This window comes from Coregonus lavaretus (genome assembly GCF_964263955.1).
Source record: "Coregonus lavaretus genome assembly, contig: HAP1_SCAFFOLD_79, whole genome shotgun sequence".
NCBI classification, from domain to species: Eukaryota; Metazoa; Chordata; class Actinopteri; order Salmoniformes; family Salmonidae; genus Coregonus; species Coregonus lavaretus.
In genome coordinates this window covers 590,293-613,394 of record NW_028157882.1, presented here as the reverse complement: position 1 = coordinate 613,394, position 23,102 = coordinate 590,293, and the positions used below count along the sequence as shown (strand labels likewise).

At 44.8% G+C, this 23,102-nt stretch overlaps 1 protein-coding gene across 1 annotated transcript; it reads right to left on the bottom strand.

The window, feature by feature from the left end:
* Window positions 1–1,355: 1,355 nt before the first annotated feature.
* Window positions 1,356–22,829, bottom strand: LOC311124697 (myosin heavy chain, fast skeletal muscle-like; the record flags this gene model as incomplete). Its single annotated transcript, XM_084198800.1, has 40 exons — window positions 22,783–22,829; window positions 22,424–22,651; window positions 21,897–22,043; window positions 21,530–21,686; window positions 20,874–20,901; window positions 20,618–20,726; window positions 20,372–20,464; window positions 19,870–19,930; window positions 19,602–19,700; window positions 19,161–19,264; window positions 18,602–18,740; window positions 18,038–18,156; window positions 17,737–17,886; window positions 17,472–17,642; window positions 11,661–11,964; window positions 11,238–11,302; window positions 11,059–11,146; window positions 10,825–10,942; window positions 10,573–10,696; window positions 9,996–10,132; window positions 9,266–9,521; window positions 8,841–9,083; window positions 8,318–8,494; window positions 8,076–8,221; window positions 7,817–7,907; window positions 7,126–7,515; window positions 6,878–7,004; window positions 6,569–6,687; window positions 5,968–6,164; window positions 5,653–5,836; window positions 5,370–5,535; window positions 5,081–5,205; window positions 4,602–4,910; window positions 4,196–4,399; window positions 3,912–4,037; window positions 3,603–3,773; window positions 3,092–3,196; window positions 2,900–2,995; window positions 2,321–2,452; window positions 1,356–1,376 (listed from the first exon to the last, which is right to left on the bottom strand). The coding sequence occupies exons 2-40, from the start codon at window positions 22,637–22,639 to the stop codon at window positions 1,356–1,358; spliced, it is 5,814 nt and encodes a 1,937-aa protein (XP_084054926.1). The 5' UTR covers window positions 22,640–22,651; window positions 22,783–22,829.
* Window positions 22,830–23,102: the final 273 nt, after the last annotated feature.

Here is a 23,102-nt window from a genome sequence, read left to right as displayed (position 1 = left end):
AGAAGGCAAGACCACTCTAGATTTCTTACATACTCTTATTATTATCGGAGTGGCTACGGATCCGAGTTCTCTGGAATATATAGTTCTCTGCATATGTCGGCTCAATAGGAAATTACCTTTGAATTTCTATTTGTCAATCTGTAATGCTTCACCAATACAGATTGAATAGAGCCCTAGGTTCCACTGCCTACAAGGATGACACTCAAAAGGACATACACCGTTATCTATGCCACGTTGGTTTTGCAAAACATTTGCTGGGAGAAGAGGCTGCCCCATCCCATGATTGAGCCAGAGTGTAGGGTCAGAGTAGAAAACCACAGGGAACCTGCTGCTCCAGAGGATATCGGAGGTCGACTGGTCCAGAATCAAATCATGTTGTGTGTTGTGTTACCATACAGGTATCTTATTGTCTATGTTGTGTTACCATACAGGTATCTTAGTATCTATGTTGTGTTACCATACAGGTATCTTAGTGTCTATGTTGTGTTACCATACAGGTATCTTAGTGTCTATGTTGTGTTACCATACAGGTGTCTTATTGTCTATGTTGTGTTACCATACAGGTATCCTAGTGTCTATGTTGTGTTACCATACAGGTATCTTAGTGTCTATGTTGTGTTACCATACAGGTGTCTTATTGTATATGTTTTGTTACCATACAGGTGTTTCCAGGAGAGACTGCTCTGGCCTTCCACAGAGCCAAGAACAATACAGAGAAACCTGTTATTGGGATCTCCACCTACAACATAGTGCCCTTCGAGGCTGGGCAGTACTTCAACAAGATACAGGTACTAATGGACATCTAGTCAATGGCATGTGGATAGAAGTGTTGATGTAACCTTTCAGTCTGTTAAGAGATCAAATGTTACATGCAGGACTAATATATGTGTGTTGTGGTGTCCTATGACGGTCTTATGACCATAGAAATAGAATGACTAGAACGGTCTTGGAACCTCTGACCTTGGCAGTTTGACTAGTTAACTCAGCAGCTTAAATGCAGAGGCTGGCTGAACTACATTGAATTCAATAAAGCAAGAACAAACTTGCAGTCCTTGCATCCAAAGCTCAGTCTGAGAATTTGAGAGTGGTTACGTTTATCCAGCCTCATCATTCAGCTGTTTACCAAAAAAACGGACTGCTTTGTCCGGGTGACCCCTTTTGCTGTTGGAATCCCAGATTGCTCCATTATTTAAAGTACAATAATTTTATGGTACGAAAAAGCTGTTTGCTAAGTAATAAGTCCAAAGTCACAAAGAAAGTGTATGTAGGTCTACATGTTTTTAATCAATGCTCAACATTTCACCATGAAAATCATATTTTATGCAACACAGGAAAATGATAAGACTTGGTCTTGTTTATTCAGCAACTTCTTTGCCCTGTAAGAAGAAAGAAAAAATATAATGGATCAGTAATAATAATGAACATGATAAATATATGGATAGACTTGGATAGAATATAATGGATCAGTAATAATAATGAACATGATAAATATATGGATAGACTTGGATAGAATATAATGGATCAGTAATAATAATGAACATGATAAATATATGGATAGACTTGGATAGAATATAATGGATCAGTAATAATAATGAACATGATAAATATATGGATAGACTTGGATAGAATATAATGGATCAGTAATAATAATGAACATGATAAATATATGGATAGACTTGGATAGAATATAATGGATCAGTAATAATAATGAACATGATAAATATATGGATAGACTTGGATAGAATATAATGGATCAGTAATAATAATGAACATGATAAATATATGGATAGACTTGGATAGAATATAATGGATCAGTAATAATAATGAACATGATAAATAAATGGATAGACTTGGATAGAATATAAAGGATCAGTAATACTAATGAACATGATAAATAGATTACATTTACATTTTAGTCATTTAGCAGACGCTCTTATCCAGAGCGACTTACATGAGCAATTAGGGTTAAGTGCCTTGCTTAAGGGCACATCGACAGATTTTTCACCAAGTCGGCTCGGGGATTAGAACCAGCGACCTTTCGGTGACTGGCACAACGCTCTTACCCACTAAGCTACCTGCCGCCCTGAATGATGAACATGATGAACAACAATATAATGGATCAAGCATTTAATGCTCAGTGCTCAGCTTGGATTTTCAATTTTGAAGTACTAACTGAATTAATCTTATTAGATTAATCTTAAATACAGTTGAGTGAGTGTAAAAGGTCAGTATTGACCTCTGTGAAGACTGAATCATAAGTGGTGTTGATGTGGTCATATTTGAACATGAATCAGGTATAGGTTTAGCAGCAGTTCTGTACCTTTCCAGTGTCACGGGTCTTGGCTCTGAGCTTGTTGACCTGAGTCTCAGCGATGTCAGCACGCTCCTCAGCCTCCTCCAGCTCATGCTGAACCTTCCTGAACTTAGACATATGGCTATTGGCTGCTTCCTCCTGGGTGAAGAAAAGAGATGGAGAGCATAACATCAGCATTTAAAGTTTGAAGCTTCAGGTAGCAAATAAAAAATCTGTTTTTAAAGGTATTTTCAACAACAAAAATATAGATCGATTTAGGACAGCAACATATATAGGGAGATAGATGATACAGCAGAGAAAGTGAGTGGAGGAACAGGGTATCAAACCGCTGCCTCCAGCACCACCACTAGACCAGCAAATTATTATTCAACCCCCTCTCCTTTAAGTTAGTAACACATAGGCATAGGAGGCACTCAGAAATGTGTATAATTTCTTCAGTAATGACTTGTAATATCAATTGAGTCATTGTTGACTGATGTGCTGTAGCAACACTTCGACTAAACCGTATGGACATTACGTTTTGTAGGGAGAAAATACATTTTCAAATGTATGCTTTCAGAGTATTTGACTAAGTCTGTCACTCACCGCTTCCTCAGAATGCCTCTTGTAGGCCTTCACTTTCAACTGCAGCTTATCTACCAGGTCCTGAAGTCTGCTAACGTTCTTCTTATCCTCCTCAGTCTGTGGGAGAAGATAAAATAATCAATGTCAGTATAGTTTTATACACAAACCTCTCTGTGTTACTGTCAAGTGTGTGAAGAAGGCACTTTCTCTTACCTGGTAAGTGAGCTCCTTGACTCTGCGCTCATACTTGCGGACTCCCTTGACTGCGTCTACACCTCTTCTCTGCTCGGCCTCCACCTCAGTCTCGAGCTCACGCACCTTTGTGGAAGAAATAAACGTATTTGTTTGAGGTGGTGAAATCAGACTTAACAAATCTTTGTAACACAGAGTTGTAGTGTTCTACCCAGTCAAGGAGGCACAATTGTTATCTGTTCCTATGTACTTTTAAACATTTAATTGAAGGGGTCTGTAATAATACCAACAACTTTTCATTATCTAGGTCAGTGGTTCCCAAAGTGGAATTCACATTTACATTTGTTGATGAATATTTCTAGCAAGAACAGATTAAACAACCAGGGATCTGTGGAAAAAGTTTAGAGAGTGCAATGCAGTACAATGTTTTTGCAATAATTGCATGGAGGCTATTATGTATTTTTATATGATCAAATACATTTCCAGCAATCTGTCTTTCAATCCACCATAATCCACCCTGCTGTTAACTCACCCTGGACTCCAGTTTCTGGAGCTGCTTCTTGCCTCCCTTCATGGCCAGATTCTCAGCCTCATCCAGGCGGTGCTGCAGGTCCTTGACTGTGACCTCCAGGTTCTTCTTCATCCTCTCCAGGTGAGAGCTGGTGTCCTGCTCCTTCTTCAGCTCCTCAGCCATCATGGCCGCCTGGAAAAGTAGTTTGTTTAATTTATGCACCAATTGGCACCAATCATAACGCCCCTCTAAGATCTTTGTTGTTCTTAACCAGCCCAGCTACCACTGGCACTTGGGGACAAATCAAGTCGATGTAATTAAAGAACTCACGTCAGTGATGGCCTTCTTGGCCTTCTCCTCTGCATTCCTGGCCTCCTGGACAATATCGTCCACCTCTCCCTGCACCTGCACCAGGTCAGTCTCCAACTTCTTCTTGGTGTTCAGAAGGCTGGTGTTCTGAAGGATGAAATAAGACCATTTTTTTAAACTCTCAAGAGAACTTACAAGTCACAAGGCTGAAATGATGAAAATCTAAAGTAAGCACTGTCAAATTCCAGGTGTGTTTAAACTGTATGCTTGGTTGAGTTCCATTGGAAATGGCTTTTGACCCATACCTGGGAGTGCAGCAGTCCAACACGCTCGCTGGCGTCTACCAGCTCAGTCTCAGCCACTTTGCGGCCTCTCTCTGTCTGCTCCAGAGCAACTCTCAGCTCCTCGATTTCAGCCACCATCAGACCGTTTCTGCGCTCCACCATGGCTGCCTGTTCCTTCATGTCCTCTGCGACACGAACAGCGTCATCAAGGTGCAATTGGGCATCCTGGGGTTCACAAGGACATATGTTCATTAGGACTTGTGGAAGTAGGGGCGATAGGATCGATCAGTGACAGAAATGTAAATTGATACGAATTTCTCCAGTATCGTTACCTTTAGTACATAAACCACTCTTTTTAATTTCTCAGATTCACAAACAAATCCCTAGCCATGTTTAGGTTTTGAACCTGATGTCCCAGTCCCTTTACCTTGAGCTGTCCCTGGACGTTCCTCAGCTGTTTCTGGGCCTCAGCGGCCTGCCTGTTGGAGTGGCTCAGCTGGATCTCCATCTCGTTCAGGTCTCCCTCCATCTTCTTCTTCACCCTCAGGGCATCATTCCTGCTCCTGACCTCAGAGTCCAGGGTGCTCTGCATGGAGTCAACCACCCTCTGGCTGTTCCTCTTGATCTGCTCCATCTCCTCGTCCTTCTCAGCAATCTTCCTGTCCACCTCACCCTTGATCTGGTTGAGCTCCAGCTGCACACGCAGAATCTTAGATTCCTCGTGCTCCAGTGTGCCCTGGACAAAGAAAATAATTAATGCGTATTGTGTTCAATATATTTGGATGTGTCTACAAGGAATTAAATATATATATGACTACAATAAACACCAAAGCAGGGAGCATTAGACTGTAGCTAGCATTGGCTAGTGTAACACTGCTTTTCCCATCAAACAGCTGTAGTTTGTACCTCAGCCTCCTCCAGAGCGGTCTGGATCTCAGACTTCTCTGTCTCCACGGTCTTCTTGGCCTTCTCCAGCTCATGGATGCTCTTGCCAGTCTCTCCGATCTGCTCAGTCAGGTCAGAGATCTCCTCTGCACACACACACACACAGGAGCAGTTTAGACTTGGGAGATTTTCAGTAGATATCGCTAATGCACTGAAGTTGACATTGAATTATAATAACAGTAAATTAACTAACAATAATTCATCTTGCTAATCAAACATGAGCCAAATAGAATTGCTGTCAAATGCTCACGTTGCAGGTTCTTGTTCTCTCTCTTTAGAGTCTCCAGATGATCCAGAGCCTCCTCGTAGGAGTTCTTCATCTTGAAGAGTTCAGTGCTCATAGAGCGAGCCTCCTTCTGAGCTCCTTCCAGCTCTGCCTGACCCTCCTCATACTTCTGCTTCCACTCTGCCAGAACCTAGGGAAATACATGGGATTTTCATTAGAAGTCATAGATGAAGAGATTTAAATCAGAAACATGCTACAATTAAAGTACAATTGATTATGTAGCAGAAAGTTAGGTTTTCATTTTTACCTTGTCAAAGTTCCTCTGCTTCTTGTCGAGGTTGGCGGCCAATGCGTTGGCTCTCTCAACGTCAATCATGAGGTCCTCCACCTCTCCCTGCAGCCTCTGCTTGGTCTTCTCCAGGGAGGCACACTTGGAGTTGGTCGCCTCAATGGTCTCCTCAGCCTCCTGCAGACGTTGGGCCAGCTTTTTCCTGTTAGGTGGTTTTGTAGTTTTGAAACAAATGTTACAATATATATTGACGTAACATTTTTTCAGAGCCCCCCTACCACCCTCAACATCAACACCCTATATTTGAGTGTTTGCTGAACGCGTGTGACTCACTTGGCCTCTTCCAGCTCCTCTGTGCGCTGGATGGCATCAGTTTCATACTTAGTCCTCCACTGAGCCACCTCGCTGTTGGCCTTGGACATGCCGCGTTGCAGCTCTGCCTTGGCCTCCTGCTCCTCCTCAAACTGCTCCCTCAGGAGGTCACAGTCATGACGGGCAGACTGGACACCATGGGCCAGTGCGTTTTTAGCCTGCGAAAGAGAAAGACAAAGAGATGTTAGAGAGATAGACAAACAAATGACGGTAGAAGTCTCTGAGTGTGGAGAGACAGTAGGAGTCTCTGAGGGTGGAGAGACAGTAGAAGTCTCTGAGGGTGGAGAGACAGTAGGAGTCTCTGAGGGTGGAGAGACAGTAGGAGTCTCTGAGGGTGGAGAGACAGTAGGAGTCTCTGAGGGTGGAGAGACAGTAGGAGTCTCTGAGGGTGGAGAGACAGTAGGAGTCTCTGAGGGTGGAGAGACAGTAGGAGTCTCTGAGGGTGGAGAGACAATAAGAGTCTCTGAGGGTGGAGAGATAAAAGGTGACTCTGAGGGTCACGTAGTCACCATCTATATGAAGATATAGCTCTAAACTCTATGGACGGTGGAGTCCATTTTACCTTGACCTCCTCCTCAATCGCCCTCTTCAGCTCCTCCACCTGCTGGGTGAAGGCCTGTTTTCCTCTGGTCAGCTGAGACACCAGGGCTTCCTTCTCCTCCAGCTGGCGGCCAAACTCTCCTGCAGGGATAGAGGGATATCTAGTTAATAGGGTCTCTGTTCTCTAAGATTGAAAATGTATTTGGAGGTATCATAGGGCAATGTTAGGTGGTGAATAGTACAGTAGAAACTATGTGGATACAGCCCCCAACACATGTAATTGTGTTCTACTGAAGGAAAGCATTGGGTTGTAGTTCATTGTTGATGGTACCATTTTCTGTCAGGAGTCTGGCCCTCTGTCCGCTGATGTCGTTGACCTGGCGAACATTCTCATCATTCTTAGTCTTGAGCTCGCTCAGCTGGTCCTCAAGAGTACGGCACATCTTCTCCAGATTGCCCTGTTAGTGAAACATGTACCATAATTACTTTATATATGGGACTCCTGTTAACTTCAGTTCAGTTGAATGGTAATGTAGTTGACACTCCTCAACACTGCTTGACCAAAACATCACTACTCACCTTAGCCTTGGCGACGGCCTCCATGTTACTGGAGAGGTCATCAATCTCCATCTTGTACTCGCTCTTCTCCTTCTCCAGCTTCTGCTTGACGCGCTGCAGGTTGTCGATCTGCTCCCCGAGCTCAGCCACACTGTCGGCCTGCTTCTTTCGCAGAGCGGCGGCTGTGGCCTCGTGCTGCAGGGTGGACTCTTCAAGATCACGACGCAGCTTCTGGAACTCAGCCTCACGCTTCTTGTTCATCTCAATCTGAGAAGCAGTGGCGCCTCCGGCCTCCTCCAGCCTCTCGCTGATCTCCTCAAGTTCCCTGGAGAGATCGGCCCTCTGCTTTTCAACCTTAGCCCTGGCAGCACGCTCAGCCTCAATTTCCTCCTCCAGCTCCTCAATACGGGCCTAAAACAGGGGACAAGAGCAGGGGGGATGAACACTACAATAGAGTTGAAACAATTGAACCTCACAAAATAATAATAATAGGTATATGTTGCATAAATGTGTTAATACAAAGCCAGTTACACTAATATATTCAGTAGACAGTGTCCCATGCAGGAACCAAAACCACAATGGTGAGAAGCACCAACAAGAATCACCATCTTCCAACCTACTGAGCCATTAGAAGCCACCAGGAAAACTGTCGGCTACCAGAAAGTGTTTTTCAGGAAATGATTCAGGTGTGGGCTTTTATCCTGTACTGTACCTGGAGTTCCTTGATCTTCTTCTGCAGCTGAGCTCCCAGAGACTGCTCATCCTCAATCTTGCTGAGGAGCTGAGTGGTCTCAAACTCCTTCCTAAAAAACACAAACACGTTGATTGCAGAGTTGGTTTAGATTTGTTAGTGTAAAGGCAGTATAATACCATTCACATTGCTTTTAAGAATCACATGCAAATGCTAATTCATAATTAATCAACAACAACCATTACAGCAGCTGATACTGTAGTCATTTGTTTGTGTTTACTTCTTGATTTTCTCATCAGACTGCTGCTTGTCATTCTCCAGGTCCATTATGGACTCCTGGGCCAGTTTCAGATCTCCCTCCAGCTTTCTCTTGGATCTCTCTAGGTCCATACGGAGCTTCTTCTCTTGCTCCAGAGAACCCTCAAGCTATAAGATAAAAACACATATATTGTTCAAATCTAAACAACTGAAGATCATATCATCTTACATTCTATCATGGTTAAAATGTCAAACTCCACTCACGTCATCCACTTGCTGTTCCAGCTTGGTCTTGGCCTTGGTCAGAGTGTTGACTTTGTCCTCCTCTGCCTGCAGGTCGTCCAGTGTCTGCTGGTGGGCCTCTTGGAGGGCTTTCTTCTCCTTGGTCAGCTTGGCAACACTCTCATCCATAGATGCCATCTCCTCTGTCAGGTTTTTAACCTGAAAATGGTCACAACATAATTATACTTCACCATAAAGGGGAGATTTAGTTTGTTATATATTGCGTTCATTTAAATGAGCAATGTGTCAACAAGTACTGTACTATAGATTCAACACTAGATTGCAGTGTACACCATGCCAGTGTACTGAGTGGAAGTCATAAATGAGGGGGAACAGAACATGCAATGAATGTGGGGAGTACCCTGCAACTGAAATTCCACTGTTGTGTCTTAATTTTTCCTGCACCCACAACGCAACTTGAATTCCATTTCTGTTAAGCTATGTTTTGAGTTGATTATTGTTTGGATTATTGTTTGGTTAGACTGTCTAGGGTAAGACACTAGACCTTGTTTTCAGTGGCGTGCTTCTCCTTCTCCACTTTGGCCAGGGTGAGCTCCAGGTCATCAATGTCCTTCTTCAGCTCAGAGCACTCATCCTCCAGCTTCCTCTTCTTGGCAGTCAACTCAGCATTGATCTCCTCCTCATCCTCCAGCCTCTCGGTCGTCTCTTTGAGTTTAGCCTCCTGCTGGATCTTGCTCTTGATGAGCCCCTCGCACCTTTCCTCAGCATCGTTCAGACTCTCTCCTTCCTGGTTTCAGAACACGAGAAAAAATCAGCGGCCTCACTTTGTATTTTCAAGGTCAGAGCAAATCAATAGAAATTAATGAAATACATAACATGTGTGAGTTAGCCACATACTTCACAGTGTCTTCATATGTGTGTTTATTCATGTGTGTGTAAATATGCCCATATGAGGTGTTTTTCACTCACAGATGCAACTTGAAGTGCCAGGTCATTCTTCTCCTGCGTCAGGGCCACCAACTTCTCCTCCATTTGCTTCTTCGTGGCCAGAGCCTTGGCCAGGTCTGTCGTCATCTTATCATAGTTCTCCTTCATGTTGGCCAGCTCCTTCTCAGTCTCAGCGCTCTGCAGCAGGGGCTTGATCTTGAAGTACAACTTCATCCATGGCCAGGTTTTCACATTCATGAATGAACGGACGTTGTACTGGATGGCGTAAATGGATTCTCTGGTCGACAGAAAGGATAGGGTGGCATGGTGAGTGACATGCTTAAAGCTACATTCTGGGATTCAAAGAACAACAAAACGGAACACCCCCGCCACTGTTTGTTTACAGCTGAGGAATGGGGCTAGGGAAGTGTAACCCCTCTTAAATTCACAGACAGCGGTCTAGATGCAAGGACTGACAGGTCATGCTAAGCTCATGAGGCATTTTGTATTCTTCAAGAATGAATGAGTAAATACCTCACATTTAAATGACAATTGATCAGCCAAACCCCAAACTGAAGATATAAAGATAGAATCCTTATTTGCTACATCCATTTTTTGACTTTATAAATGAATTAAACAAAAGCTTTAATAGATCATTATAAGACTTACTTTCTCATTCTGAACAACTCACAGCATATACAGCATGTAATCATAATGCATTAGATACAGGTGGTTGACAGAAAGCTTTGCCAAGATGTCCACTATTCCTCACCTCCTCTCCATCATCTTGCTAAACTCTCTCCTCATGAGGAATCCACGGCTGAGAGCCTGGACCATGCCGACCAGAGTGGCCAGCTTCTCATCTCTCATCTCCTCCAGGACACCCAGAAGACCGGCTTTGAAGAACACCTGAGACACAGGTTAGCATGGTCAATGGAACCACAGATGGTGACAGATAGAAAGGGTTGAATCAAAAGAGGGGAACATCTCCACTAGATTGATTTGACAACGTTAACTTTGCAATGCTAACAAACAAACCATGGGATAGGATGTTTCTAAATTGTTAGTTATTGTACAGTTGTAGATTAGTAATATACACAGATACAGATAACTGCAGCCATACCACTCTAACACAATGCACATGATAATGAGTTTAGTTTCTCTTCTATACTTCTATGACGTTGAAGTAAAAAACACTACAATGTTTATCCACCTTTTCCTTTAGTTAAATGAAGAAGAAAGAACAAAAGGATGGATAGATCAACTGGAGAGATTTTATATGGTAAGGGTTTAAATTATCATTGAAGTTGTGTTTTGTTGTCAGCTTTTGCTGGGGGTATTTGACTGACCTTTGTGTGTCCAAACTTGTAATCTTCGTGATTCACATCAATGGAACCAAGCAGCTTCTCAGAAGCCTTCTTGTTGTCCATGAACTGGCCCTCTGGGATGACACTGGCATTCAGTACTTTGTACCTGAATGAGGAGTCATTATTAACATATGTCAAGTTGTAAGATGTTTGTTACATTTCATAAAGGTAAGCCTATTCTGATGCTGGGAAATCCCTTGAAGCAGATATTTCTGTGTGTGTGTGTGCGTGTACCTCTGCTTGAAGTCAGCATAGATGATTCTGCTGGGGAAGCCCTTTCTGCAGATCCTGATACCCTCCAGTACACCATTACACCTGAGCTGGTGAATAACCAGGAAGTTCTCCATCAGACCTGGTAAAACAAACCAAGTCTCTTTTAATACTCATAAACAAGTTAAAGATTGAGATTGTTAAAGTCACTGATAATGTACTGATAACATGACATATTTAACTCAATATTTATTGTACCTGGAGTCTTTGACTCGTTGGGGATCAGGCAGCGCACAAAGTGAGGATGAGTGCTCCTCAAGTTGGTCATCAGCTTATGTAAGTTCTCCTGTAAGAGGGTTACAAACCATTTTCTCAGACATAATTAATGATAATCAAGGCGCCTTTTGAAGGTCTGAATAAAACTTTCAAAAGCTCACCCTGAACTGGGAGGACACAGTCTGCATGGAACCACCCTTCTTCTTGCCTCCTTTCTTGGCTTTATCTGTTAAAATGGGGAAAAGTTAAAGATAACTAGAAAAGTACATTTCCTAGAGCGGGTGGAATAAATAGAATAATAATAAGAGTATGTAAGAAATCAAGAGTGGTCTTGTCTTCAGCAAGCACATTAATTATAAACCAGATAATCTCTGGTTAACTTCACACTTATCTAGAGGCAAATGCTGCCAATGAGATTATGTAAAATAACACCTATTGTATGATTGAATTAACCAAGTGTATGAATAAATTAACCCGGTGAAAACGCCATGAGAAATTGGGATACATTCAAAGACTTTAAAGAACATTTGGTCTGAGTTATAACTAGTGATTAATTAAATATTTGGACGTGATGCTAGTCTTACCCTCAGGTGGGGGAGGAGGATACAGGGCAGCCAGAATTTTGACTGAGGACTTCTGGTACAGCTGACAAACTGAGTCGTTCAGGGGGTCCTTGTTCTTCTCCAGCCAGCCAGTGATGTTGTAGTCCACAGTACCAGCGTAGTGCACCAGGGAGAAGTGGGCCTCTGCCTTGCCTTTGGCAGGCTTGGGCTTCTCAAACGCATTTGTTTTCCCAAGATGCTGGGCGTACAGCTTGTCCTTGAAGGTAGTGTCTGAAGATTTGGGGAACATGCACTCCTCTTCAAGGATGGAGAAGATGCCCAATGGCTTTACGAAAAGAGATGTATATCAAATTAGTGATATTTCCATTTAGGATCACATTTATTCCATTATTAAACATGCTATTATATGATTATATTAATTTAGGGACACATTATAGGAAACATATTGAGTTCTCAACAGTCAGATAATTTGTCAGTGGCATATATTCATGGGTGCAAATTTTTTTAAATTTCTAAAATAATGTATATTTCGTCTCGCTTGGCAAGAGGCTGAACGGATGTCACCAGGTTGTCACGGTTTCGGCCGAGGCAGCTCCTTCTCCTTGTTCGGGCAGGCTTCGGCGGTCGTCGTCTCCGGAGTACTAGCTGCCACCGTTCGATGTTTCATGTTTGATTGGTTTTGTCTGTTTGTTACACCTGTTCATTGTTAAGTGTTCATTAGTTATCCTATTTAGTTATCTTGTGTTTGGTCAGGTGTTGTGTGTAATTGTTCTATGTCACGTGTAGTAGTTGGTTCGCTGTTCTGTGCTCTCTGTATTTCGTTTTGTTTTGAGAGAGTCCTGCACGTTGTGCGCATTTACTTTGGTTCTTACCAGCGTGCGTATGTTTCGCCTGTGGCCTGTTGCCGTGTTTGGCTTGTATTTTCGGACTTCACTAAAGACATCTGTTTCGAATCTCTGTGTGTCCTGCGTGGGATTCCACGTTACCTCTACACTCAACCCTGACAGAATTACACACCATCGATATGGAATCAGCAGGAGCACCCGCACCCACTGAGATCATGGAGGAGAGCCTTCGTGGTCAGGAGGATCGTATCAACCAAATCGGGCACGCCCTGGACCGAGTGATGAACACACTCCATCGATGGGAGACCAGCGGGGTACCCACACCCCCACCTACCGCACCATCACCATCGGTCAGCCCGCCCGTCCAACTTCCGGAACCCAGTGGAATACGGCTCTCGCTCCCGAGGGCGTACGACGGCACCGCTGCCGGGTGTCAGGGGTTCCTGTTACAAGTTGAACTCTACCTCGCCACCGTACACCCGGCGCCCTCGGGACACGAGAGCGTTTCCGCCCTCATCTCCTGTCTCACCGGCAAGGCGTTGGAGTGGGCCAACGCTGAATGGAGGAGAATAGACGCCGCTACTATCACCTATGCGGAGTTCTCCCGCCGCTTCCGTGCAGTGTTCGACCATCCACCAGAGGGGAAGGCGGCGGGGGAGCGTCTATTCCACCTCCGGCAGGGGATGAGGAGCGCTCAGGAGTTTGCACTGGAGTTCCGGACTCTAGCGGCAGATGCAGGGTGGAATGAGCGGGCACTCATAGACCACTTCCGCTGCAGCCTCCGGGAGGACGTCCGCAGAGAATTGGCGTGCAGGGATACCACGCTTTCATTTGACCAGTTGGTTGACATGGCCATTCGGCTGGACACCCTGCTCGCTACCCGCGGACGTCCCAGGTGGGGTTCGCCCATTCCACCCTCCAGCACCTCCGAGCCGAGCCCGATGAAGCTCGGAGGTGCTGGCGCTAGAGGAAGGAGAAGAAGGAGCCCGAGGGGGGCCGTCCCCTGCACCAACTGTGGCCGTGGAGGGCACACCGCGGCTAGGTGCTGGGGATGGTCCCCTGGTGGAGGAGAAGGCAGGCCACACATTGGGGAGTCCTTCCAGGTGAGTAGGCGCCCCACTTACCCAGAGCTTTCTGTCGTACACATAACCATACCTGTTTGTTTTCCACAGGTTGCACCTCGTTCCCAGCATAAGGCGCTAGTCGATTCAGGCGCAGCTGGGAATTTTGTAGATCGCAAATTCTGTGTAGAGTTAGGGATTCCCCTCCTTCCGGTAGATAATCCTTTCCCTGTACATGCCCTAGATAGTCGTCCGTTAGGATCCGGGTTGATTAGGGAGGTCACAGCGCCACTTAGGATGGAGACGCAGGGGGGTCATGAGGAGACGATTCAGCTCTATCTGATCGACTCTCCTGCGTATCCGGTGGTACTGGGGCTTCCCTGGTTGATTACCCATGATCCTACTATTTCGTGGCGAGAGAGGGCTCTTAAAGGGTGGTCTGCTCAGTGTGAGGGGCTATGTCTGGGTGTTTCCGTAGGGGCTGTTCTCTCACAACGGTCCGGCACACCACCTAAACTCCGCCCCTGTGCTTTTTATTCGAAGAAGCTCAGTCCGGCGGAGTGTAATTATGACGTGGGGGACAGGGAGCTGTTAGCCGTGGTACAGGCCCTAAAGGTGTGGAGGCATTGGCTTGAGGGGGCTCAACACCCTTTTCTCATTCTGACTGACCACCGTAACCTGGAATACATTCGGGCAGCTAGGAGACTGAATCTTCGCCAGGCTCGGTGGACTATGTTTCTAGCCCGGTTCGTGTTTAAGATCACTTACATCCCTGGGTCCCAGAACGGGAAGGCAGATGCCCTGTCTCGGCGGTATGACACGGAGGAGAGGTGCGTGGAGCCCACTCCCATACTACCTAAGTCTTGTCTGGTTGCACCGGTGGTATGGGAGGTCGATGCGGAGATCGAGCGGGCATTACGCACCGACCCTAGCCCTCCACAGTGTCCGGTGGGTCGGACGTACGTCCCGCTCGAGGTCCGGGATCGGCTTATTTATTGGGCTCACACGTCACCCTCCTCTGGGCATCCAGGTATTGGCCGGACGGTGCACTGCCTTAGCACAAAGTACTGGTGGCCAACGTTAGCCAGGGATGTGAGGATTTATGTCTCCTCCTGCTCAGTGTGTGCCCAGTGTAAGGCGCCCAGACACTTGCCCAGGGGTAAGTTACAACCCCTGCCCGTTCCACAACGACCCTGGTCTCACCTCTCGGTGGATTTTGTTACCGACCTTCCCCCCTCACAGGGGAATACCACCATCCTGGTCGTTGTGGATCGGTTCTCGAAGGCCTGTCGTCTCCTTCCCATGCCGGGTCTTCCTACTGCCCTACAAACCGCTGAGGCTCTATTTACTCACGTCTTCCGGCATTACGGGGTACCCGAGGATATAGTGTCTGATCGAGGCCCCCAGTTTACCTCCAGAGTCTGGAGAGCGTTTATGGAACGGTTGGGGGTTTCGGTGAGCCTTACCTCGGGTTACCACCCGGAGAGTAATGGGCAGATCGAACGTGTCAACCAGGATGTGGGTAGGTTTCTGAGGTCATATTGCCAGGGCCGGCCGGAGGAGTGGGCGAGATATGTGCCCTGGGCCGAGATGGCACAGAACTCTCTCCGCCACTCCTCCACTAAACTAACCCCTTTCCAGTGTGTGTTAGGGTACCAGCCGGTTCTGGCACCTTGGCATGAGAGCCAGATCGAGGCCCCTGCGGTGGATGAGTGGGTGCGGCGCTCGGAGGAGACGTGGAACGCTGCACACGTCCATCTGCAGCGTGCCATCCGTCGACAGAAGACGAGCGCCGACCTCCACCGCAGTGAGGGGCCAGTGTACGCACCTGGAGATCGAGTCTGGCTCTCAACCAGAAACCTGCCCCTCCGCCTGCCCTGCCGGAAGCTGGGTCGGCGGTTTGTGGGGCCTTTTAAAGTCCTGAGGAGATTGAACGAGGTGTGTTACAGATTACAACTGCCCATTGATTACAAGAATATTAACCCCTCGTTCCATGTGTCTCTCCTCAGGCCGGTGGTAGCTGGTCCACTCCAGGACTTTGAGATAGAGGAGACTCCTCTGCCCCCGTTGGACATCGAGGGGGCTCCGGCGTACACTGTTCGGGCCATCCTAGATTTGAGACGCCGGATGGGGGGTCTCCAATATCTCGTGGAGTGGGAGGGGTACGGCCCGGAGGAGTGGTGCTGGGTGCCGAGGAGGGACATCCTAGACCCGTCTCTTCTGACCGAGTTCCATCGTGGTCATCCTACGCGCCCTGCTCCGCGTCCTCCTGGTCGTCCCCGAGGCCGGGGGCCACGCACGGCTGGGGCCGCGCGTCAAGGGGGGGGTACTGTCACGGTTTCGGCCGAGGCTGCTCCTTCTCCTTGTTCGGGCAGGCTTCGACGGTCGTCGTCTCCGGAGTACTAGCTGCCACCGTTCGATGTTTCATGTTTGATTGGTTTTGTCTGTTTGTTACACCTGTTCATTGTTAAGTGTTCATTAGTTATCATATTTAGTTCTCTTGTGTTTGGTCAGGTGTTGTGTGTAATTGTTCTATGTCACGTGTAGTAGTTGGTTCGCTGTTCTGTGCTCTCTGTATTTCGTTTTGTTTTGAGAGAGTCCTGCACGTTGTGCGCATTTACTTTGGTTCTTACCAGTGTGCGTGTGTTTCGCCTGTGGCCTGTTGCCGTGTTTGGCTTGTATTTTCGGACTTCACTAAAGACATCTGTTTCGAATCTCTGTGTGTCCTGCGTGTGATTCCACGTTACCTCTACACTCAACCCTGACACAGGTAAAGCATCCGAGCTAAACTGCGCCCCTCTGTCTCTGTATGTGTAGCCCTTCTATCTGATGCTGTATGGTCAAAAATAGTATGATATTGTAGCATTGAATGCAAGGGAAGCCAGCGAGCATTTGGCCTCCCTTGATATATTTTTCAATACAATAACAGCAAATCAGAGTTGAGCTAAAATGAATGAGCTAATCTGTGAGTGGTCCTGGTGCACCAAAAAATTTGTCAAGTGAAGCCAGTTTGGATTTGGCTTCACACCAATCACATCACATCAAGCCAAACGTCATTGACAAAAGAAAACTTCAAATGTTGCAACTCGTTGTGTTGTTGTCCTCCGGTGGATAGCTAGTTAGCTAAAATTGGCCCTTTCCTAAATTAACCTTGGACGGAGATTGGGATTTGTACTCGTAGTTTTACTTAATTTTCCGTACTGGCCAATGATTCTAACAGCGATTATCACCTATCCATAAATTCCTACATTGTGCTTTTGGCCTGAGAGTATGGAAGTTCAATATGTAGCTAGATGTAGTAGACTAATGTTAACTTGCTGGCTAATCGTTGCCCATGAAAGGAAGTTAGAATAGTGAGCAATAGTTTTAGCCAGGTAGCCTAGGACAACAAACATTTACAGTGTGTAATGTATGACAGAGTCATAGACCGTTTCAGCTACATGAAAGAGAGGAGGATGGCATTGGAGTTTCTCTTCAAGTAGGGTGAGTCAACATGTTTTTTCCACTAACACACACATAAATTAGTACCATGGACAGCCACATGATATTTAGCTTACGTTGATTGGACTAAATTGTTTTTGGAATCTTTTGGTTGTCACTGTATTAGACTAAGCATAGGTGATTTGATGATGTTGAAATGTTGAAGTTGAAATGGTGCTGGAATAGTGGAGGGAGGCAGCTCCTGTTTTCTTTGTGACTTGCGGTATCTCTCCATGGTTCTAAATCAATTGATGTTTAGTAGTCCGAAAATGGCATTACAATTAACTTGACTGACCATGCTGTAGGTCATGTAACTGTCTTGGCTTCCCCAGCGATTTATACCCAAGTGCCGCAACTGTTCGTTGTACCACTGTGATAACATTTCACACAGCGATCCCTATGAGCTTAGCTGTTACGGTCAATTATAATCCTCACAGACAGCTTACCTTCTCAATAAGCTCAATGCAGGCAGCCAAGTCCATGCCGAAGTCAATGAAGGCCCAGACGATTCCCTCCTTCTTGTACTCCTCTTGCTCCAGGACGAACATGGTGTGGTTGAAAAACTGTTGCAGTTTCTCATTGGTGAAGTTGATGCACAGCTGTTCCATGCTGTTGTACTGTTGATGGAATTTTCAAAGGGATAATTTTATCATACAAGGCTGTAATCCATCTCAATCACAACTAATTGTCTTGTTCTGGTCTCATACTCACATCAAAGATCTCAAACCCGGCAATATCGAGCACACCGATATAGAACTGCCTTGGATTCTTGGTGTCCAACATCTCGTTGATACGGATGACCATCCACAAGAACATCCTCTCATAGATAGACTTGGCTAGAGCGCTGACTGAGTTATTAACCTGTAATGATAATACCTCAAATTAATACATGAGATATTGACCATGTCTAGTGATAAGGTGATACGAGCTTGGGAAAAACTAAAGTATGCACTTGTCCCCAAAATAATTCCAGTGCTCAGAAAATGGTAGATGCTGTGTTTGGCCGCCTTACCTGAGGCACAGTCTGTCCCTTGGTCACATACTCGTTGCCGACCTTCACTCTGGGGTAGCACAGAGCCTTCAACATCTCAGCTGAGTTCAGGCCCAGCAGGTAGGCGATTTTATCAGCCACTGGAGAGAGAGAACCAACAACAACAGACTCAGGCACACAAGTCCTCTGTAGCTCAGCTGGTAGAGCACGGTGCTTGTAACGCCAAGGTAGTGGGTTCGATCCCCGGGACCACCCATACACAAAAAAATAAAAATAATAATGTATGCACGCATGACTGTAAGTCGCTTTGGATAAAAGCGTCTGCTAAATGGCATATTTATTTTATATTTATAAGATGGCTTGTTTCTGATTTCACACTGACAAAATAGTTTGGCTAACTTCTTTGTGGGTTAGGTTTTGATTCACCCACATCCATCATTTCTGGAGATTGGAATTTGTTCTCTATAAATGATCTCCTGCCTGACTTTCATGTGTCACTGTCTGTCTTACATGTTCTATTTCTATGTTTGGGACTGGGAATGGGACTAATGCTTTACATATTGTATATCTATGAGTGGGACTCACCCTCTGTGCCGTCTGGCTCGGCCTGCTCCTCACGCTGCTTCTGCTTGAATTTCAAGTTGCCATGGTGCAGTACAGCTCCTGTCAGCTTGTAGATGCCAAGCTTCTCATCATTAGTGAAGCCCAGGATTGTAATGGCATCCTGGCATTAAAGAGGAAGTACAACAGTGATGAACTGAACGGTAGTTTGGCCAGTTACACTACAGTTCTGTGCTGCTCACTGCAGAACAATGGGATGGATAGATTTGACTGGCTTCTCTGTTCCACATGATAACGCTTGGCCAACACACTAGTAGATGGCAGCACAAAAGGAGTTTTACACAGTTCCACAGGAAACTTAGTGGTGCTCTCTTGTGGATGTCTTACATGTATTAGCCTCAAGGCTAAGTGTAAAGGCATGAAGAGTTCCTTGAGGCACATGCCTAACTAACACAAGGCATTTAGAATCAAACAAAAACATACATGAACATTCCCAGCTTCCACCAAGTTGGAATTTCACAGTGCATTCAGTGGTCCTATCCATTCCATATCTAGAGTTTGGTTAACCCTTTGTTTGACTCACATCTGTGGCATCCAGCTCTTCATTGTCATTGATGCTGGCCACAGTGATCTGACCCTGGCTGCACATGGGGAAGTCGTAGGGGTTGGTGGTGATGAGCGCCATTTCTGTGGACAACAGAGAACATCTTGACAGTTAAATCTCTTAGAATTCTGCCGTCCTACCTTTACAGTATCTCTCCCTCCTTTACTCAATAGATGGACTCAAGGATACATGTAGTATATAATAAATAGCATCAAAAGAGGGGACTGAGACTTGTGGACTAGTGTGATCACAGTGCATTACTTGATGGATATTTCCCAAAGACCTGACCCATGTCTAGATGCCTTGTTACCTTGGATGTAATCATTGTAATAGTATTAATAGTGTGGATTATTTTTTAAAAATATATATTCCATAGATGAGGGTGGGAAAGATTTCAGCTGATCCTCTACTTTGCCGTACCAACTAGCTCAGGTTTGTGGCCTGTCATCATCTGGAAGAAGATATGGTAGCCTCTCTCATCGGGCAGCTGGAAGGACACTCTGGACTTCTCCAGCAGGTCTGAGGGTAAAAGAGAGAGCGAGTGAATGACACAAAGATAGAGAGAAAGGAGCGAGAGAAGGAGAGCGAGAGAGAGAGAGAACATGAGAAACATTTAAATTTGATGATCTCCAAAAAATAATCTGTGTGAATTTAGGAAATCATTGAGAAACAATCAAAACCAACTCACAGGTCTCAATGTCAGCTTTAGCCAGTTTACCACCTTGGAAGTGAATCCTGATGAATTTACCCTATAGTAGAGCATGGGGGTTAGAAATAGGTCAACAAATAAATCTAACATTTTACTTTGATAGACCCCTTTAAATGTTACAGTTTGTTGGACAAATATTGGATCTATTGATACAGATGTAGGATCTTCATGTAGGATCCAGTTTTCTACAGCAGGAAAATAATCCTGCAGCAACTGGAAATGTGAATTATTATGTGGATTATAAATAATGGAAATGTTTTTGTAGGGTTGATACCCCAAAAATATTACAGCAAATCAAATCTGACATTTTTGAGGAAATTACACATTTTAGAACCTCGAATACACTACACGTTTGAATTTCAAATTTTCAGCAACAAAAGAGTGATCAAAATAAGATGTTAAATCTGTATAACAATAGGGAACTACTGAATTACATTTTTCCAATATAAGGTAACTTCCACAGTATGCCCTTCATACTTACAAAGCGAGACGAGTTGTCGTTCCTCACTGTTTTGGCATTACCGTAAGACTCCAGCAGAGGGTTAGCTGCAATGATCTGATCCTCAAGAGACCCCTGATTGAGACAAATAGAAGTTGCTCAAAAACTGGTAACCTGGTAAAGTTCGTTTTTCTCAATTTCTTGAAACAGGATTCACCACGGGAAAAAAGGTTTACACAGCCAACCAAACTGAAATGTGTTAAAAAGGCAAACATAAGAACAACCTACCTGCATTTTGCCAGGTTCTGCTTCCTTCTTGGCACCAGACACTGCAATGGTTGCAAAGTACTGGATGACACGCTTGGTGTTGACAGTCTTTCCTGCACCGGATTCTCCACTGGTTTATATGACAGAGAAAGAGGGGTTTTAGTTACATTTTTGAGTGTCATAATCCATTCATAATGTAATGTATTTCATCACACCAAGAGACCCAACTTATTACAATAGAAACACCTTCTCAATGACATTTTAGTAAACAACTTACGTAATCAGGACGGACTGGTTCTCCTTATCTGTAACCAAAAAACATATTGCTTATCATACTCAAGCAACATTATGGGGACATTATTGCATTCATAGCATCATCACGAATTTCAATTTGGAACATTTTCCATTCAAGGGTAGTGGAATCAGATATTCCCAGCAAACTGTTATTACCTAGACTAGAAAACAGTAGATATCTCTTTTATAGCACATTAGAACTTCCATTGATGCACTTATGGACTTTGAGATCCACACGCATTTATGGACATCCATCCAACCCACCAACCATCCAACCATCCCTCCATCCCTCCATCCATCCATCCATCCATCCATCCATCCATCCATCCATCCATCCATCCAACCCACCAACCATCCCTCCATACCTCCATCCATCCATCCATCCATCCATCCATCCATCCATCCATCCATCCATCCATCCATCCATCCATCCATCCATCCATCCATCCATCCATCCATCCATCCATCCATCCATCCATCCATCCATCCATTCATCCATCCATCCATCCATCCATCCATCCATCCATCCATCCATCCATCCATCCATCCATCCATCCATCCATCCCTCCATCCATCCATCCATCCATCCATCCATCCATCCATCCATCCATCCATCCATCCATCCTTGAGAGCTCGTACCAATCATCATGAACTGAAAGGCGTTGTCAGAGACGGAGAAGATATGGGGTGGAGCCTCCATCCTCTTCTTCCCTCTGTAGGCGTTGACAACCTCTGCGTCGTACACGGGGAGCCACTTGTAGGGGTTCACCGTGGCACAGAAGAGCCCAGAGTAGGTCTGGATGAAAGCATCATTAAATTAGGGGATTAACAACGTTAGATGAACTTTTACCTGGATTTATGTGAGGATGTGGGTGTACTTTGGTATAATGATGTGGGTCTACTGTATTGATATGTTTTGGTTTCTACCATTCATTTATGTATAGTACTGTATGTGTGTATTTATTATGTTCATGTATGTGTGTGTTTGTATGTGCAGGTTTCTTACATAGATCATCCATGCTGCATAACGCTCTTTGAGGTTATACAACACAGAGGCTTCATTCAGGTAGGTCATCATGGCCATGTCCTCAATCTTGTCATACTTAGGGGGGTTCATCTCGTAGATGTCTGCATCTTTGAACTCTTTTCCTTCCTGAAACAGTCAGAAATCTAGATTACATGCAGATCAAAGTGGACGTGACTGAATGCTTTTTGCTCATTAAATACAAGTTTAAAAAAAAAATATGCATACCCACATTTAATCCAACTACTTTGTTATCACCCACTGACACATACATCATGATTCTTGACTTGTCAATATCACAAATTCCATGCCAATTTTAAATAGCAGCTTTAAACTTGATGTGTTTGAAGGTTATATTCCGCTCCCAAAAAATATAAATGATCCTTAATATATATTTTGTTAAAGATTTTAAATAGTCTATTGAAATGTTTTTAATCATTTTGATGATTTTTCAAGACTTAGAGTAATTACTCGAACTTGAACATGAAAACTTTTCAGATCAGGCTTACCTCCTTAGAACCGTCAGGTTTGGTGACTGTTACAGTACACTTCCCATCGGCCCTGGCAGTGACCAGACCCTTAAGGTACAGCTCTGCCTTGTCTGTCACATAGCAGGAGTTCTTTGAATCAAAGGGTGCGGTTTGTGCCTCAATCCTCTCCCTCTCAGGCTTACGGAGGTATATGGCAGCCTTGCCGTAGATTTGCATCTCAGCGTCCGTACTCATGGTGACGGATCACTAGCAAAAAGATGAAACAAGAAACATGATTGACTCTGTGGTGCTTCCTCCCCAGTCAACAGAGTTAGGTGAGCGGTATCTCTTCGAATATTTTCATCACTTTTTATGTGAAGACTCAAACCATGTCTCACCTTCTTTTTCCCCTTCTACAGATGAATGTGTACTTCTTGGAGGACCCTGTGAAACATAAGGTGTTGTGAAAACGCACAAATCTAAAGCAGTGGAGGCTGCTGAGGGGAGGACAGCTCATAATAATGGCTGGAAAGTAGCAAATGGAATGTTGTGAAAACGCACAAGTCTGAAGCCTTATCATTTTGCCCCCGAACGGCTAAAAAACATTTAACTAAATAATAATTACAGCCATGTCAAATTCAACTACAGGTGCAACTGATAACTTTTATTTTCCTAGTGGCATCTCACTTTACTACACATTCTATGAAGAATTTAAAAG